At 45.7% G+C, this 19,294-nt stretch overlaps 2 protein-coding genes across 2 annotated transcripts; one reads left to right on the top strand and one right to left on the bottom strand.

Moving 5' to 3' along the window:
* The first annotated feature begins 10,474 nt into the window (after positions 1-10,474).
* LOC125538392 lies at positions 10,475-12,736 on the top strand. The gene is made up of 2 exons (XM_048701647.1): positions 10,475-10,757; positions 11,368-12,736. The coding sequence occupies exon 2, from the start codon at positions 11,457-11,459 to the stop codon at positions 12,390-12,392; it is 936 nt and encodes a 311-aa protein (XP_048557604.1). The 5' UTR covers positions 10,475-10,757; positions 11,368-11,456; the 3' UTR covers positions 12,393-12,736.
* Positions 12,737-13,444: 708 nt separating this feature from the next.
* On the bottom strand, positions 13,445-18,123 carry LOC125538391 (protein phosphatase methylesterase 1). Its single transcript, XM_048701646.1, has 13 exons — positions 17,863-18,123; positions 17,705-17,789; positions 17,535-17,605; positions 16,860-16,974; positions 16,655-16,734; positions 16,208-16,292; positions 16,031-16,111; positions 15,498-15,592; positions 15,321-15,371; positions 14,903-14,983; positions 14,399-14,471; positions 13,997-14,074; positions 13,445-13,915 (listed from the first exon to the last, which is right to left on the bottom strand). The coding sequence occupies exons 1-13, from the start codon at positions 17,967-17,969 to the stop codon at positions 13,883-13,885; spliced, it is 1,035 nt and encodes a 344-aa protein (XP_048557603.1). The 5' UTR covers positions 17,970-18,123; the 3' UTR covers positions 13,445-13,882.
* Positions 18,124-19,294: the final 1,171 nt, after the last annotated feature.

Below are 19,294 nucleotides of genomic sequence, written 5' to 3'. Positions count from 1 at the left end.
ACGGCTGATCGGCCACCTCGTGGCCGCGATAGAGAGGCATTCCAGCCAAAAGATCAGCCTCCACCCCGACGCCATTCAAATAAAAAGGCATGGAGAGATACGCCAGACCTGCGAGACATGTTGGAGGACAAGGCAAAGCATTTAAGATCGATCTACGGATCAAGAGGGCGCACCATTCTGCGAGACGACAAACGTCACGCCGGATACAGTAAAAGCAAATCCAGCCGGACCAAACACAGCGGGCAAGACCCATTCGAGCTGCGTCGAGATATAGCCCAATACAGAGGCGCCGCACACCCCTTATGCTTCACAGACGAAGTAATGGAACATCAATTCCCAGAAGGTTTCAAACCTGTAAATATTGAATCATACGACGGTACAACAGATCTCGCAGTATGGATTGAGGACTTCCTCCTCCACATCCACATGGCCCGCGGCGATGACTTACACGCCATCAAATACCTCCCACTAAAGCTCAAAGGACCAGCGCGGCATTGGCTTAACAGCTTGCCAGCGGACTCCATTAGCTGTTGGGAAGATCTGGAAGCCGCATTCCTCGACAACTTTCAGGGCACTTATGTGCGACCACCGAACGCCGATGATTTGAGCCACATAATTCAGCAGCCAGAAGAGTCGGCCAGGCAATTCTGGACTCGGTTCCTTACAAAGAAAAATCAAATCGTCGACTGTCCGGATGCGGAAGCCTTAGCGGCTTTCAAGCACAACATCCGAGACGAGTGGCTAGCCCGGCACCTTGGTCAGGAAAAGCCGAAATCTATGGCAGCTCTCACGACGCTCATGACCCGTTTTTGTGCGGGAGAAGACAGCCAGCTGGCTCGCAGTAATAACATATCAAAGAACCGGGGTACCTCAGATACAGAGGACGACAATAGCAGGTCACGTCGCAACAAGCATAAGCACCGCATTAACAGCGAAAATACTGAGGATACGACAGTCAATGCCGGATTCAAAGGCTCTAAACCCGGTCAGCAGAAAAAGCCATTCAAACAAAGTACGCCGAGTCCGTCCAGCTTGGACCGTATACTCGATCGCTCGTGTCAAATACACGGCACCCTAGACAAGGCAGCCAATCACACCAACAGAGATTGTTGGGTGTTCAAGCAGACCGGCAAGTTAATTGACGAAAACAAGGACAAGGGGCCGCATATCGATGACGAGGAGGAGCCCCGGCAGCCGCACACTGGAGGACAGAAGAGATTTCCCCTGTAAGTGCGGACGGTGAACATGATATACGCAACCCACATCCCCAAGAGGGAGCGGAAGCGTGCGTTCAAGGACGTATATGCGTTGGAGCCAGTTGCCCCAAAGTTCAACCCTTGGTCCTCCTGCCTGATCACCTTCGATCGCAGGGACCACCCCACTAGTATCCGTCATGGCGGATTTGCCGCACTGGTCCTAGACCCAATTATCGACGAATTTCACCTCACTCGAGTCCTTATGGACGGCGGCAGCAGCCTGAACCTGCTTTATCAAGACACAATGCGCAAAATGGGTATAGACCCCTCAAGGATCAAACCCACAAAGATGACCTTTAAGGGCGTCATTGCAGGTGTAGAGGCCCATTGCACAGGCTCAATTACACTAGAAGTGGTCTTCGGATCCCCGAATAACTTCCGAAGCAAAGAGTTAATCTTCGATATAGTCCCGTTCCGCAGTGGTTATCACACGCTGCTCGGGCGAACCGCATTTGCTAGATTCAATGCGGTACCGCATTATGCATACCTCAAGCTCAAGATGTCAGGACCTCGCGGAGTTATCACGGTCAATGGAAACACAGAGCTCTCTCTAAACATAGGAGCACACCGCAGCCCTCGCAGCAAAAACGCAAAGCAGCCTCTCAAGGCAATCAACCAGTTCGGCACTTCACAGCCCGGACACCTTCAAGCGCGCTCGGGGCAATCCACAAATAGATCGCCTAACGCGATCTGAGTTCGCGTAGCAATACGACGGCCACCCCAATCCCAGCCCAGCGACGAAACTCGTGCCGCGCATACATAATTACGCATTAAAAATACCATGAGCACAAGTGGGGAGGGGGGCACAACTACGGCATGCCCCAAGACGCGGCCTAAACCGCACTGGGGGCTTCCTGTTCGGTTATTTTTCTTTTTCTTTCAGGACCTTAATCTCTGGAAACACTGTCCGGCAGCATTATTGCCGAACACATGATGCAGCAACCAAGGAGGCAGACATCTACGTTATATCACGGAATTCCCAGGTTGATTACAGTAACGAGTGAAATATTCAATTTAATACCATTCATCAGCTTGCCCTTGGAAGGGACATAGTCCTACTCTTTGCTTATCACACTATCTGTATCACTCTGCTTTAACGCAATTTTTTAATAAATAATGCATGACATTACGACTATTATTGCATTCTTGTTATATATATATATGTTCATTAATGACACCTTGTAACCGTACACTATGGTACGGCCAATACACCAGGGGCTTACGTACCCCACAATGCGGTGTGAAAAGTCCGAACACTTTCACAAGTGCGGCATCCCGAACTTATAACATTATATGCATCAGCTCCGAATCATGTCTTTGGTCAAATGTTGGGTTTCTCGGATTCTATGTTTTGGTACCTTACGTTCCGCTCTATCGGCTAAGGTAGCGCTAGGAGAACTACTGCGATTGTGCCCAGGTTCTGCCGGGCCTAGCACCTCAGTAGAGAAAGCTAAAACTGACTGTCATGATAAGGCGAAAGACCGGTCGCTGTTCGGCGAGGTTTTTCGAGTCCGTAAAGACTTATGCCGCTTAGGGCGAGGGGTCGGCCCTGTCCGGCTTACAAGCGTGTATCGCGCCCCGAATTCGGCCTTCCGAATACCAGGGACTTCGCCGAAATTTAAAATTATAGAATTCTATGGCTAAGTGAGAATGATAAAGCATTATTAGTCCGGTTGCCTTGTTCGTTGTGCTGAGCACCTCCCTCGAAGGACCCAAATATGGGAACAAGAGTGCTCAGATTTATCCCGAACACCCCATCACTCGTGGCATGGGGGCAGAAACCGATGACTAGCCATCTCTCAAATTAGATAAACAGCCAAACAGAAGGTAATATTTTAAATTCAAACAAGCGTTGCATAACGTATATTACATCTTTATAAATACAGGATAAAATGAGCACTCTTGTTTTTATATGCATCGGCTCCGAATCATGTCTTTGGTCAAATGTTGGGTTTACCCGGCTCCTATGTTTTGGTACCTTACGTTCCGCTCTATCGGCTAAGGTAGCGCTAGGAGAACTACTGCGATTGTGCCCCGGTTCTAGCACCCGTCCGGTTGCCTTATTAGTCAAATATTATAAATACAGGATAAAACGAGCAAGTTTACTCAAATATTACATCTTTTGATCACTCGTCTGCGATGAGACGGGCACCCAGCAGAACACCCTCATAGTACATCTCGGGGTGGCGGTGCTCCTTGCCCTCTGGCGGCCCCTCCTTGATCAGCTTCACGGCGTCTAACTTGACCCACTGCAATTTCACACGGGCGAAAGCCCGACGTGCACCTTCAATGCAGACAGATCGCTTGACGACCTCCAGCCGCGGGCAGGCATCCACAAGCCACCTCACCAGGGCGAAGAAGCTGTTCGGAAGGGCGTCGCCAGGCCACAGCCGGACTATAAAGTTCTTCATGGCCTGATCGGCCACCTTATGCAGCTCGACCATCTGCTTCAGCTGGTCGCTCATTGGCACCGGATGTTCGGCCTTAGCATACTGAAACCAGAACAGCTTCTTCGTCGAGCTTCCGTCCTCGGCCTGGTAAAATTGTGCGGCATCGGACACACTGCGGGGCAAATCTGCGATTGCTCCTGAAGAACTCCGGATCCGGGTAAGTAATCGGTAATTTATTTTTACATGCTTGCTTTGCATATAGAAAGCCTTACCCGCCGCTATCTTCTTCATCGCGTCGATCTCTTGGAGGGCCTTCTGGGCCTCGACCTTGGCACTCTTTACGCTTTCAAGGGCCGCGGCAAGCTCAGACTCTCGTGTCTTCGAGTCAAGCTCCAACGCCTCGTGCTTCGTCACGAGAGCCTGGAGCTCTTGCTGCACCTCGCCCACCCGAGCCTCATGCTTCTCTCGCTCAGTGCGCTCCTTGGCCGCTTTATCTTCGGCCTTGGTTAGCGCTTGCTTCAGGGTCGTCACCTCGGTCGTGGCCCGTGGCAAACATACAATGATCATGTCATTTTGCAATCACGTCCTTTTTTATATATACATATCTATAGACGGGGCATTACTTACCCCTGTTCTCCTCGAGCTGCCTCTTGGCAAGGCCGAGCTCTTTCCTGGACCCCTCGAGGTCCTGCTTAAGTACGGCGACCTCCGCAGTCAGTGCGGTGGACGCCAGCAGCGAAGCCTGCATACGCATATTGACATACTTATATTAGACTCCTACGATATTATTTGATCCTCTGTTCGGCTTTTCTTTGTGAACACCGAACAAAGCATCAGGGGCTACTGTCTATGCGGTAATATTTCTACTACATTTTAAAACACTTACTTCGAAGCCTGTTAGAAGGCTGGCATAGGCTTCAGTCAATCCGCTCTATGCGGTGCTCCTCGTCGATGGAAGCGCTGCGAAGCGCTTCCAGCAGATTGTCCGGCGCCTCTGGATGGACAGAGGTCACCGGCATAGGCGTCTTGCCCCTCTTAGAAGGAGGCCGCCTGCCCGAGCCCGGAACCGCTGGAGGGTCCGACGCGGTGTTCGGCTGAGGGCCGAACTCGGAGCTCTCAGGGGGCCCGTCCCCTCGGCTCCCGGAGTCCGGAAGGTCGCCTTGAGGCGCCTCCGGAACTGTCTCCCCTCGATCCGGTGCCTCTTGAGACAACACCTCGGCATCGTCGGCAGGATGAGGGGAGGTGGAGGTCGGGACTGGATCGCTATCCATGTCCGACAAGCCCAAGGAGCCGTCCGATGATACATCAATACTGGCTCGTGGCGGCCTGCATAATTGCGTTCAGCGTTAGGGAAAGCAGTGCGACAAAGGAATCCTATGAGTTACTCTGGTATCCGAATACTTACGATCTCCCCGGGGGCTTGACCCTAGGCAACCACTCGTCTTCGCCATCGTCGGCGGCGGTGGAACCGTCCGGAAGGAGAGTCCTTCCCTTCTTTGACCCTCCGGCCTCCCGGTTGGGGCAGCCTTCCTTTTCTTGTCTCCCCCAGTTGGTGGGGGAGCATCTTCTTCTTCGTCCTCGTCTTCGGGGGAAGAGTGCGCCGCAGAGTCATCGGACGGTGAGTCCGACGACGCCTGGCATTGGGAACTCTTTCGGGTCCCCTTGGCCTTCTTGGTCTTCTCCAGCACCGTATAAGGGGCCGGAGTCAACATCTTCACCAAAAGAGCGTCTGCGGGGCCTTCGGGCAAAGGATCTGTCCGGCCATCTTCTGCCAGTCCTGTCAAAGGTACGGGAGTTTAGATCCCGCACAGAGTCAATCTATATAAAATAAGTATCCTGTGAAAGGTAAAGCAGCTTACCGCACTGGCTTGGCGCTGCGCGCTAAATCCGCGATCCTCAGTAATAGGGGGGGGGCTCGGCGCTTTTGAACAGCACCCTCTAGGCGTCTTCATGAGTCGTGTCAAAGAGCCTGTTCAGAGTTCGGTGCTGCGCCGGATTGAACTCCCACAAGTTGAACTCCCGTTGTTGGCACGGGAGTATCCGGCGGATGAGCATAACTTGGACTATGTTGACAAGCTTGAGCTTCTTGTCCATCGTGTTTTGAATACATGTTTGGAGTCCGGTCAGCTCTTTCGGATTACCCCGGGACAGGCCCTTCTCTTTTTAGGAGGTGAGCCGCGTGGGGATGCCAGATCGGAACTCGGGGGGCCGCTGCCCATGCAGGGTCGCGCGGCTCGGTAATATAGAACCACCCTGATTGCCACCCCTTTATGGTTTCCACAAAGGAGTCCTCGAGCCATGTTACGTTGGGCATCTTGCCCACCATGGCGCCTCTGCACTCCGCCTAGCGGCCGCCCACCACCTTCGGCTTGACATTGAAGGTCTTCAGCCATAAGCCAAAGTGGGGCTTGATGCGGAGGAAGGCCTCGCACACGACGATAAACGCCGAGATGTTGAGGATGAAGTTCGGGGCCAGATCGTGGAAATCCAGGCCGTAATAAAACATGAGCCCCCGGACGAAGGGGTGGAGAGGGAATCCCAGCCCATGGAGGAAATGGGTGAGGAATACTACCCTCTCATGGGGCCTGGGGGTGGGGATGAGTTGCCCCTCATCTGGGAGCCGGTGTGCGGTGTCGTCGGGCAGGTATCCGACTCTCCTCAGTTTCTTGATGTCTCCCTCCGTGACGAAGGAGACCATCCACTTGCCTCCCGCTCCGGACATGATTGGAGAAGGTCGAGGTGGGAAGTGCGGACTTGGGCGCTAGAGCTCGAGTGTGCGAAAACGGATGAGCAAAGGAGGAAGAAGGCGTGGATAGAAAGGTGAATCCTTATCCCTTTATATGGGCGGACAAAGCTAAGCGTCCCCACTTGCCTGGTAAAACTCGCTTATCCCCCAAGCGCCGCAATTGATGGCGTGGTTGGGTTACCCACGCCCGTATTGATGAGAATCTCGTAATAAGGGGACACGATCTCTGCTTTGACAAGACGTGTCGAAAAACTGTCTCGCGTTATGTGCGGGGCTGGTTAAAAGAAACAGTCCGAATAATCACCGGGCCATGACGTAACGTCATGCTGCCAAAACAAGCCAGCAAATTAGATCTGCAAAAATATTATTCTCTCTACAGTGGAATGTGGAACTTATTTTGCAGGGTCGTACACTATCCTCGTATTCAAATTCTTCTGTGATGTATTCGGAGAAGGAACCCGCCTTGCAATGCCGAAGACAATACTGCGCGTCGGACTCATCGTCATTAAAGCCTGGTTCAGGGGCTACTGAGGGAGTCATGGATTAGGGGGTCTCTGGACAGCCGGACTATCTCCATTGGCCGGACTATTAGACTATGAAGATACAAGATTGAAGACTTCGGCTCGTGTCCGGGTGGGACTCTACTTGGCGTGGAGGGCAAGCTAGGCAATACGAATATGGATATCTCCTACTTTGTAACCGACCTTGTGTAACCATAACCCTCTCCCGTGTCTATATAAACCGAAGGGTTTTAGTCCGTAGGACAACAATCACAACATACAATCATACCATAGGCTAGCTTCTAGGGTTTAGCCTCTCTGATCTCGTGGTAGATCTACTCTTGTACTACCCATATCATCAATATTAACCAAGCAGGACATAGAGTTTTACCTCCATCAAGAGGGCCCGAACCTAGGTAAAACATCGTGTCCCCTGCCTCCTGTTACCATCCGGCCTAGACGCACAGTTCGGGACCCCCTACCCGAGATCCGTCGGTTTTGACACCGACACTCCTCTTTATAGGTGTTGATCATTCAATAAGAAGAAAAGTAGTAAACCTGTCAGATGAGCACAAATTGGGTGATTATTTTGCTTTGGAAGTACTTCAGAGCAAAGATGGAGAGATTCAGAAACAAGACAAGGAGCTTATTGCAAGCCTGTTGAATACAAGTCTGTGAGCATTTGAAAAGAAAATGGAGAAAAGGCCGGGACCAGATTGCACAAGGGCTAGAAGTTGGTGCTTCAAACAACAAGAAAGGAAGAGTTGGATGAAAGAGGAAAGATCTAGAACTCTCGAGATAATTGCACTGACTAAAAGGAAGACACTTTGAGCTTTATCAAGGTCTCTAGGTGTTAGTTGCATGATCATACACAGTAGGTTCAAGTGGGGGTAGGCTGAAGTACCACACTAGCAGCTTCAAGCCTTTGCTTCAGCAAGCTAATAAGATTGCAAGATTAAAGTTCTACATCTCCATGCTCGATGAGAATTAGATCACATCTTCGAGGCCTATTTTCAAGAAAATGACCAACATGGTCGACATTGATGAGAAGTGGTTTGATATGACTACGAAGAAGAACACCTACTATCTACTCCCCAAAGAACCTGAACCATTACACACCGTGCAGAATAAGAATAACATTGGGAAGGTGTTGTTTCTTACAGCTGTGGCCAAGCCAAGATATGGTGAAGGTGGAGTTGTCACATTTGACGGCAAGATTGGCACTTGGGTCTTTGTCAAAGAGACTCCGGCTGTTAGAAGAAGTCAAAACAAAGAAAGGGAGACTCTCGCACTGAAATTAGTGATTTTGACCTTATGTCATAAGGGAATTTATGTGCTAGAAAGTGACCTTGCTATCCAAGACATGTGGCCCAACAAAGGTGTTGGCAGAACCATCTTTATCCATCAGGATAATGCAAGACCTCATGTTCTACCTAATGACAAGGCTTTCCTACATGTTGTAGCATAGACAGATCTAGACATTTAGTTGATGCAACAACCACCAAACAGTCCTGACATGGATGTTTTAGACATGTGCTTCTTCAGTTCTGTTCAGTCCCTAATCGATTACAGAGCACCTACAAATATCAAGGAATTGATAGAAGCTATGGAGCAATAAAAGCAGAACTACGAGGTCAACAAGCTGGCTTGAAGCTTCTTCACACTCTAGTCATGTATGGTGGAGAATATGAAACAACGAGGAATAGGCTACAAAATCCGTCACATGAATAAAGAACGTCAGTGGAATGAAGGAAGGCTACCTCTCGCTCTATCTTGCAAGGGTGAGCTAGTTGCATAGTCCTTGGACCTTATTAGAAGATTGAGGGGGGGGGGGGCAAAAAGGAAGGGGTTGCATACAAAAAGGGAAGGAAATGATTGCATAGAGAAAGGGAAGGACTGCATAGAGAAAAGAAAGAAAAGGTTTATGTTTTGTGTATTAATTGTATCACAAACAATGTAAAATAATTGTGCACAATAATTATGTGTAAAATACTTGTGTAAAATAAGTTTTGTCACACACAAACAAAGCTACAGAAGGGAAAGAGGAACAGATGAGTATTCTTTGTGCAAATATACTCATCTCTTTCTCTCTTTGACACATATACCAGATAATACACACTCATAGAAAAGAGGAACAAGGGGGTATTCTTTGTGCAAATAAACTTATGCAAAATTGAGGGGAGTACATGTCTGATTTTACATCATGAGGTGTGTACCGAAAACAAGTTCATCTACTCCTGGAGTATTGATACAAAGAAAAACAAGTTCATCTACTCTAACTACTAAGTTCATCTAGTCCATTTACTGATAATACTCTTTTCAAGAAAAACAAGAAACATGACAACTGGTAAAAACATGTTCATCTGCAAGAGCTTTCCTTGTTTAAAATTATAACTGTACCTAGTCCAGATCTTTCCTTACTTACCAGCGCTTTCCTTTGTAGATACTGTCATGTTTCTTGTTTATGAACAACACCACACTAATTTTCAAGATGTTCATCAACTCCTTTCATCCACTAAAGCTACTGCTACTTCTTTCATTGCATATGTGTGCCCAGCTTGGAAGAGACTTATGCTTTTTCAATGATTTTAAGAGTAGGATAACTGAGAGTGTGCAGACATGACTGCTCAGCTGCAAGCTACTGCCACACAATCCCGATGTTCGTTTTAGAGAGTGTGCTTGCTGAGAATTCTATTGAACACATTGTCATTATCACATAAAGTGTGCTTTTAGCAAAATAAATACTCTAATCTGAAGAATTACATTGTCATTATCACATTACAGAGTGTGCTTTCAGGAGTATCCATCTGATCATGTTAGTTACTCCAATTGTAATCAGACAATCTGCACAAGATGAATTTTTTTCACTAGGGCTAGGAGAGAAGGAGATGTCTCACCGGCCGTTGAGGACGATGGAGCCAAGGCGCCGCGCCGGGCTGCATCAGCGGAGGAGGACGCACAGAAGGACCTTTGAAATTCATGGCCACCGGCGGCACGAGCTTGGCGGCGGTGAAGGGCGATGTCTCATCTCCTCCCACCCGCAAGTATGTGGCTCGCATCGCCGTTGTCGCGTCGTCATGGACGACAACACCTCACCGACGTCCTGCCGCTGTGGCCCCCATCTGGTGTTGGTGGTGGTTCGGGTCCGGCGCGTCCAGACTCGTAGCCACCGGATCCGGCCTCACCGGCGCCGGATCTAGCAATCCGTCGCCTTCTTGGACTGAAAGGTCCAACCTTTTCGAAGGTTTGCTGTCGGAACATGGAGGGGAGCGCGGCTAGGCAAGTGAAGGTGGAGGGGAGCGCGGCGATGCGAGGGAAGGTGGAAGAGAGGGAGAAGAGTGGAATGCGGTGGCGAGCCGGAGCAAAGTACAGCGGCGGGGGGCGGGAGCAGAGCGAGAAGTGGAGCGAGTGCAGAGAAAGAGCGAGTGCGAGTCGTGTCCAAACCAGACGTGGACTACTTGTTGAGTACGGAAAATTTCAAGGACTATTTTGCAAAATTCCTACTCGCGTCAGTTATTTTGGAACGGGGGAGTATAAAAGAGAGGAAAACCTGGTATACTGCTGTACTTTGTTTTTTTTCCTTTACTAAATCGAATATACGTGCTGTCTGCCGAGAGTCAAAATCGATCTCCTCCACGGTTTCCTCTCCACCGTCCCGTACCGGCGCCTTTCTTTCCTCTTCTCGTCCATCTCCGTGCCCTAGAGCTGCCGCCGTGCCGTCGCTTAGCATCGCCACCGACGCCTCAGCGCCCCCCTCCCCCCCCAATCCTCTCAGCGCGTCGCCGCCATCGCCGCTCCCGTTCTACCTCATTTCGTCCATGCTGGCTCTCGTCCCCATCGGCAATTTCGGCTATTGTTTTCTGAGGTATGAGGAATTTGTCATTCTGCCCATGGCTAGAGCTGTGTTGATCTTGGTGATTTTTGTTTCTCCCGTTTCGAAGCTTTGAGATTGTATTTGTAGACCAATTTGCTGAATTCTTCGTTTGCCCCCACGTTAGTTTGGGGGAAATTGCAGATGCGAGTTTTTTTGTCGTAGACTATTTTGCCCCTGCCGTCTTGAGTTGCAATGATTAGACAATGTGTGATGATCACCTAATCATAATGAAACGGTAGGTTAATCTAGAGAGAACTATGCTCATAAATCACGGAGTGAAATGTAGATAGAGAAAACTATGATGGATTTTATTATGCAATTCAAATATGCATTGAAAGAAGCAGGTAACTCTGAAGAGGTCAAGGGTTTGGTGAACGGCAGGTAATTCTGAAGAGGTCAAGGGTTTGGTGAATGAAGCCATGTCAACAATGAGCACTGACTAGATCAGAAGCTTGTCTGTTAGGCATGGGTGTCTTACATTGACAAGTCAAAGTCTTTCTTCTGTTATTGTAAAATACTAACAAGATAACACCATTTGCTGATTACCTGCCTACACATGTCTTCCAGTGTTGGTAATCTTTCTGCTCTTCTCTCCTTTCAGGATTTTGGTCTGCAGTATGTGAGAGCTTTGGCTTGTGCTGTTAATAAAGTGAGAATGCGTGGAGGTCTTGAGCTGTTCAGCTTTTTGTAATGCACTTGATTACTTTATTCACCAAGATCATTGGTGTGGTGACCATTGCTCTCGTTTCCATAGTTTCCATCTTGGGCCTGATCTGCCTAAGCCGAGCGGTGTATTTTCAGCTGTGGATCAACAGAAGAGGCTACCAGCGACTTAACTACTTCAACGGGCCGTGGCTGACACGGATAACACTAGTATTGGTTGCCTTCTGGTGGGGTATTGGAGAAGTACTTCGGCTCACTTTCGTGAATGGAGAGGGGAGGTTCACTTCTGACCAGATGTGGCAAGCAAATGTTTGCAAATTCTATATCATCTCAAATTTGGGGTTTGCAGAGCCAGGATTGTTCTTGTTGCTCGCTTTCCTTCTCAGTGCAGCTTTACAGAAGCAAGAACTTGGTACCTTAAACCGGAAGTGGAATCAAAAAACCATACGTGCCATGTTTATTATCTGCCTTCCTTCGTTTGTCTGGGAAGCTTGTGTTGTTTTCATTGGTCCTCGTCTTGCTTCAGATGATGGCCAAACATCAAATCTTGGAAAGTTCTGGTATTCAGCCTCAACAGTCCACAATGGCAATGTCACATGCACATACCCACTGTTGAGCAGCATATTTCTTGGGGCATTCTACATCATATTGGCCATTTATGTGATGTTTGTTGGAGGACAGATGCTGTCTTTGGTGATCAACAAGGGGCTCCGACGGAGGATATACATGCTAATATTTGCCACTATGATATTACTTCCCCGAGCTACACTTCTTGGGCTCTCCATTGTTTCATGGCCAGGTGAAACAGCCCATGAAACTCTCGTATTTACCTCCTTCCTGGTGCTGATGCTTGCTGCCATGGCTGGTATTGTGATTTTGGTGTATTTTCCGGTTGCTGATGCCTTTGCTATAGTTGATCAAGGGAACATTGAGATGCAAACGGATCAGGAGACTATCCTATGACTCAGGCTTTGTTATTTGACTGGTTGTTTAGCTGATTGTTCAAGGACAAATTGATGGCCATTCCATTGGTTTCTTCCCTGACCTGCATATGATCTCAGAGACATTGTAAACATAGAATAGATTAAATAGGGACAGCATTCTCCTTTTTATCTGATTCTTTTTATGCTTTTCTCCACACGTTGGTGTGAAGAGAAGTCCTGTAAAATAGTTTCTACAGAGTAGTGAAGATCAGCCATGTTTTCCTTACTGTCTTCTGTACATTGAAAGAAGAGATTATACACTTTCACCTCTCCGAAAGGGGCTTATATCATGTGGGTGATGTGTCCACCATTTTAGTAGTTCAAGATTTGTTTTTCTAAATGCTGTGTGTTCATATAATAGGATACTTAACTAATGTATCTTTTATAAACCAATTTGCATCTAAAATCTAACTTCAACGCTCTATGATGTGTCTCTCTTTCTTATTCACAAGCTTTATTGAGTATGGAAAAGATTTTCAGAATCTTGTAACCACCTACTATCTTGTAACCACCTACTATCTTGTAACCACCTACTGCCTATGTTGTATGTACTGCCCATTTATTGTTACCAGATTACCAGATTTTCAGAATCGTGTAACATACTGTCTATGCTGTATGTACAACTATCTCTATGTTTTAGATGGCCAGATTTACCAGGCAGTTGTATATACTACTATCTCTATTTTTGAGATAGCCAGATTTTGTTACCAGGCAGTTATATCCTCTCTCCTGTGTAAATTGCACAAATATAAACACATCGAGGGATGGAATGAAGCTACTCAGGGAAACCAGTAAAATATCACCGTTTTGTGCTGGGATCCAAACCACAGATTTTGGTTTCTCCACCCCCACTTAAAAATAACATACTCCCTCCGTTCCTAAATATAAGTCTTTATAGACATTCCACTACAAACTACATACAGATGTACATAGACATATTTTACAGTGTAGATTCATTCATTTTGCTCCGTATGTAAAAAGACATATTTAGGAACGGAGGGAGTATTATTCTTAGCTTCAACAACAACAAAATCTTGCATGTACACCCGTCAAAAAAAAAACAAATATGTACACTATGCATTCGACTGGGTATAATATGGTCTCCAAGGCTCAAGTACAATCTTATGTTAGGGAGAACTGGGGCAGCAAAATCGAAGCCTGCCTTGAAGGTGCATGCAATTGGGATAACAAACCAAGAGTCGCCTAGAGAACACGAATCTAGTTCATGGGTCAACACTTGGTGTGAAAATTTATTTACAAATGGCACAATAGTTGCTCGAAAAACCATTCACAGCATGGATGATAGGCGACTGAGTGGTAAATCTCATCCCTATGGCTTCGTTTTTCTTTTTGGCACAAACTTTCTCTTCCATGAGAAACACAATGAACAGGCATCGATACGAGCCCTCACATTTCCCCTAAATAGTGCTGATGTTGGCAGTAGGTACTGCTCCTCCTTCCACAGTCTATTTAATGCTGCCATTTTTTTATGAGGCCAGGTATCTGAGAAAATATAAGTACCAGGCATTAGTTGGGAAGCGAAGCAAATATTGGGAAATGGAAATAAGGAGATTAGTTACTGACCTCAACACCATTGGGCCCTATTTTGTTGCGAGATATGAAGTTCAGTATGTGTGATGCAAATTCTTCAGGTACATCTTCCTGAAATGAAGTTTTCAGTAATATGCTAAAAATTGGTAAGACTTATCACTGATAGTTATAAAGCTTAATAATATCATTCTTCTGAAGAAATACGTTCGTCAACTATAACACTAGTATAATAACGAACAACAATCAGTAGATGAACCTTTGGTTGCTAATCCATGTGTGCTTCAGCATGTCAGCAAATTCTACGAAAAATTCAAATTAGCCATCAAGCATCTACCCATCTAGGCATGCTGTGGTCATTCAGGCCCTAGAAGCAGATATAAAGCGAAAACATCCAAGCCTTGGACTAAAGACATTAGAAGTACATTAGGATCAAACCTGTATGGCATGTCCAGTGTGTCGAACTACTATCATTTGAAACTTCCCTTGCATTTGACCAATTGTTAAAGCTCTGCAAAAAATGTTAACCAGTGCATTACACATACTTTCCTGCATGGGCTATGAAGTGATACAGGTGTTCACATTTCAGAACACTATTAAGGGAACAATGAGAATGCATGTTCGGAAAATGAAATCCTCTTAAATAGAAGGTTTGATAATGGATCAGCGTAATATGCTTTGCACTTCAAATAACTCTATCTTGATAGTCTGGTTGTTAGTGTGAGTCTAAACTAGTATAGAAAAACAAAACTCTTAAAAACATATTGCATGCCCTTAGAAAAGCATAGTGCACACTACATGCTGGTGCAACTGACACACAATGATAACAATTGATCGGAAATGAATAGCACAGAGTTAACTGATGAAGGTTTTAGCACAAGCCAACCGCGCAATAGTAATGAATGAAAATAGAGTTTCTCAGACTGGATGGATGTTGCAAACCTGTCCAATCTATCAGTGCCAGCTAATAATAGTATCTTTTGTACAGGACAAGATAAGAACTTGTCCGAAAGACCTTCGTACCTAAAACAGAAGCATTTATGTGCTTCAATGTCAACCAATCACAGAAAAGATAAGCGAATAATTCGGAAGTATTTCCAAAATCAACGAGAGCGCTCCCCAAAAAATTCATGAAAGTCTTCTCTGTTTGTTTCAATCCATTCAACTAGCTCAACTTCCAACATTAGTAAGAAGAGTTGGGTCCTTATAATATTAAATGGGTAAACCCTCTTGCGTAAACCAGATATATCAAATTGAGCAGCACAGATAGCACTTGTACAGATCATGTGAAAATGGACATGGTTTTAGTAAAAGTGGTGGTAAAAATAGCATAAAGACCATAATCAGGTTGAAAACATACCATCCTTTCCAGTACTTCTCTGTTTTCTCAAGAGGAGTACGGTATGTATAGCTGAAACAAAGTACACCAATATATTTAGTCACCCAAATAATGGCCAATATCAAGTAAATGCACTTTTTTTCTCTAACCACATTGAGCTTCAAGATACAGGCATGCATTACGTAAGATATTGCTTACCATTCCTTTGATTCATCATACTTCAAGGTAGATGGAATAGAAATACGCGCAGAATCGATGTTCCGTAGCGGCCCACCTTTCACACTCCATTCAATCTGTGTAATTATAAGTTTGATTAAACAAAAATAGGGTGAAGGATATATTTTAGCATGCTACACTTGGCTTTTTATAAGAATTCCACTTGCATTGAGTGGCTTCTACTTGTTCTATTTTATTTCTTCATTTATATCTTGCGGCCATGGACAGGGGTGCGTGGAAGCTTGCTATCCATGTGCCAGAACCATGAGTTGGTCGCAAGATCTTATGGGTTTCACCTCTAGCCTACCCCAACTTGTTTGGGACTAAAGGCTTTGTTTTGTTGTTGTTATGTCTTGCGGCCATAATCTTTACAACATCAAATCCATACTTCCAAAAATCAAGTGATGAAGGACAGCATAATGAACTAAAGATGAGAATTCAGATACTGTGGACAGCAAAGATACTTAAAGCTGAAATGGCATGAGCACACAGAATATAGTTTTGAATCAACATACTGCTTTTTCAATGCTCGGGAAGTGCTGTGCTCGATTTAATAAGATTTTCTGCATATGAATCAATGAAGCCATTGCTGTTCCCTGTGTGCGAATGGAGAAGTTTGAAATCAACAATGAGTCAGATCGTTTCATGTGCAACCATAATGTAAGATCTAACATAAGTAAACTGTTACTAACCTCAACCACATCAACAACAACAAGACCATGAAGATTACGAATTGCTCTTCTTGCAGCCACATGTACAGCCACTGAACCACCCATGCTAAAAAAAGAGGTCAAAGAGTGGATCACTATTCACTAAAAGTTACCAAGAACACTTATCAGAATGAACAAGCTTGCTGAGTCAAGAATACGCATAGTACAACCAGCCAAGTAACAGGAGAGTAACAAAAGGTAGAACGTATTAGTGATTTGTATCATGACATTTTAGTGTTAGTTTTATAACCGTGGAAATTAGCTTCCAGAAACTATTAAGATAATTTACTTGTATGTTAATGTTTTTTGGCTACATGCACCGTACCAAGGGATATATCACGCTAATATGTCCACTGACTAGAACTTCAGTCAAGTGCCTTCAGATAAAGGAGGCACACACAAAAGAAGAAATACACAATGCTGACTTACCTATGACCAACAAGTATAATTGCTGGTGGCGGATCTCCATACAATGTACGTATAACAGCTATTACATCATTGGTAAGACTCTGCAGTTGCAGATAACAAGAACATCGACAAAGGTCAAGGCCAAGAAGCATGGAGTACCTTATAAGTATGAAAAGTGTAGCTATCTATCAAATTAGTAAGTTATGGAAACAGTGAAAAAACATACTTCAATGGACAGATCCAAATCATCACTTGTGGAAGATTTCCCATGTCCCCGTAAATCCATGGCAACAACACGAGCCTTTCCCTTTATCTGATTAGCTGCTAGCGCAAATGAAAGCCTAAGGAAGATTGAGGAATAAACATACCAATGTGAGCAATAAGCACACATTTGTTAAATAAGCAAGTTTCCAAGGCAACAGTTGACATGGAGTATAGTCAAGTCACTTGGAGAAGGATTTACATGATTATTGTAAATAAAAGCAAATGTTATCTTTAAAAACTGTTCAGTACGCCTAAAACAGAAACAATAATAAATTGCAATATTAGCAGAATAACGATTTCATTTTGTCCTTTCTACATTTGATATTTATCTATCAGTCCACACTGAATTTACCCAAAACATTCCACAAATACAACAGAAGTTGGGGTGGGTACATTTTCCCTAAGGCCATAATAGCTGGGAGGTGGTGCTTTAGAAATTTAGCCAAACACACCTGAACATCTGCATTTTGCAACATAAGCTTTCCAGGGTTCCAGCACGGCCGTTCATCACTAGTTAGTAGTTAATCAATGATTTTGAAAATCACAGAAACTAGCGGCTGTCTGCGTATTCGTATGCAAATTATGCTGCATTGTCACCGTGCTCATTGTAGCCGTAACGTCTGAACTCTAAACTTACCCAGAGTAGCCGCCTCCGTGCAGACAGAACACGACGGGCCCTTCCGATCCGGCCATGTACACATTGAAAACCTACACACACAAAGAACCCAGAAGGAACACTTCCAATAGTCAGATCACACATCACACAGGAGCAATCCGAGAAATTCCCCTGCTCTCTAGCGCACGTACGTCCTCGGTGTCGGGGATGGCGACGGGGCGCTCCTCGTCGAAGTAGGCCGACCAGTCCGTCGGCGCGTACTTGTGGAGCGAGTGGCTGCGGAGGAACATGGGTTAGGGCTTCTCTCGCGGTAGAGACAGTGAGGAGACAGGTGGGGCTGGCGGCTTACTGCGTGGCGGGGCGAGGCGGCACGGCGGCGGCGGAGAAGGCGGAGGAGGAGGACGATTCGTCGGGTTCCCCTTCCTCCTGCAGCGAGGAGAGCGGCGCGGCCTCCATCGACGCGGCTGGGCTGGGGAGGAAGAGTCGATGGAGTGCGTGGGGAGAGCGGAGAAGGGTCTCTCTCGAAGGCACGGCGAACCCCAAAAGACGAAGGGAAATGGAGAAAGAGAAGCGAACAGAGCGTGAAGAAAGACGATCTACAGTTCTAGGCTACACAATCACGGCATTTTCCACGATGCTCATGAAAAAAAAAGCATCTATATTGATTTTTTTTTTCTTCCCATCGTTGGTGGGTCTCATCATTAGTTAGAATATAAAGACTCTACACATGCATCTCTACTCTACACTTCAATTTTTTCAGCTTTTTTTTACATCAGACCACATTTTTTCTCTCCACACCCGCCTCTTGCAGAGGATCTTGATTCCCTATCGAACCTACTTTTCCTTTTCCTGACATCTGATCCTACATGGTATATGAGACATCATCATGGGGCTATGCATTGGCCATGGCCTCAGAGCATCTTCAACACATGATGCAAAAGTTAATTAACACCCAAAAAGTGTTTTGCAGAGGATCTCGTTTCTCTATTGAAGCTACTTTTCCTGACATCTGATCCTACATGACATGTGAGGCATCACCCTGAGCCTATACATTGGTCATGCCTTCAGAGCATCTACAACACATGATGCAAAAGTTAACACCCAAATAGTGTTTTTTTAGTGATTTTTAGGGTAGGGGAGAGAAGATTTTTGGGCACAATTTTTTTTTCTGCCGTGACAAATGCCCTGAAACTTCCAAACATGGTTCTTTGTATATTCTGAAATTTCAAACTCAAATACAAAATGTTCAACATTAAGGTGTCGTATTGAAGCTTGGCTTTTGTGTAAATTTGGTGAGATTGACTATGAAATGCGTTTCAAACATGAACATGATTCATTGTATATTCTGAAATTTCAAACTCAGATACAAAATCTTCACATTAAGCTATCCTATTGAAGCTTGGCTTTTTGTGTAATTTGGTGAGATTGACTATGAAATGTGTTTTCGTCAATTCGATTCTCAATTCGTGTGAATGAAGAATTGCAACCTTATTTCACTCCTTCGAGGGGCCCTCAGCTAGGTGACCCTATGTCATCATATCTTTTTCTGCTATGTGCCGAAGGTTTTTCTTCACTTCTAAATCCTTGGGTGAACCACTTGCTTTTCACTCATGATAGTCTCATTTTTCATGAAGGTGACTGCGAAGAGTGCAATTACACTCAATGAGATCCTCGGGATTTATGGAGATGCGTCGGGACAATGTGTTAACAAGAACAAACGGTCTATCCATTTCATCCCCAACTCACCCACAACTTCTCAGGCATAATCTAAAACAGCTTCT

This window comes from Triticum urartu, chromosome 2 (genome assembly GCF_003073215.2).
Source record: "Triticum urartu cultivar G1812 chromosome 2, Tu2.1, whole genome shotgun sequence".
Classification (NCBI taxonomy): Eukaryota; Viridiplantae; Streptophyta; class Magnoliopsida; order Poales; family Poaceae; genus Triticum; species Triticum urartu.
This window is presented reverse-complemented; position numbering and strand designations above follow the sequence as displayed.

Excerpts from the sequence above, each read along its gene's own strand:
- LOC125538392 (XM_048701647.1), top strand. The coding sequence starts at position 11,457 with ATGCACTTGATTACTTTATTCACCAAGATCATTGGTGTGGTGACCATT.
- LOC125538391 (XM_048701646.1), bottom strand. The coding sequence starts at position 17,969 with ATGGAGGCCGCGCCGCTCTCCTCGCTGCAGGAGGAAGGGGAACCCGAC. Across the intron at positions 17,790-17,862 it reads CCGCCTCGCCCCGCCACGCA|CCACTCGCTCCACAAGTACG; the intron begins GTAAGCCGCCAG and ends GTTCCTCCGCAG. Across the intron at positions 15,372-15,497 it reads TATGATGAATCAAAGGAATG|CTATACATACCGTACTCCTC; the intron begins GTAAGCAATATC and ends ACTTTGTTTCAG.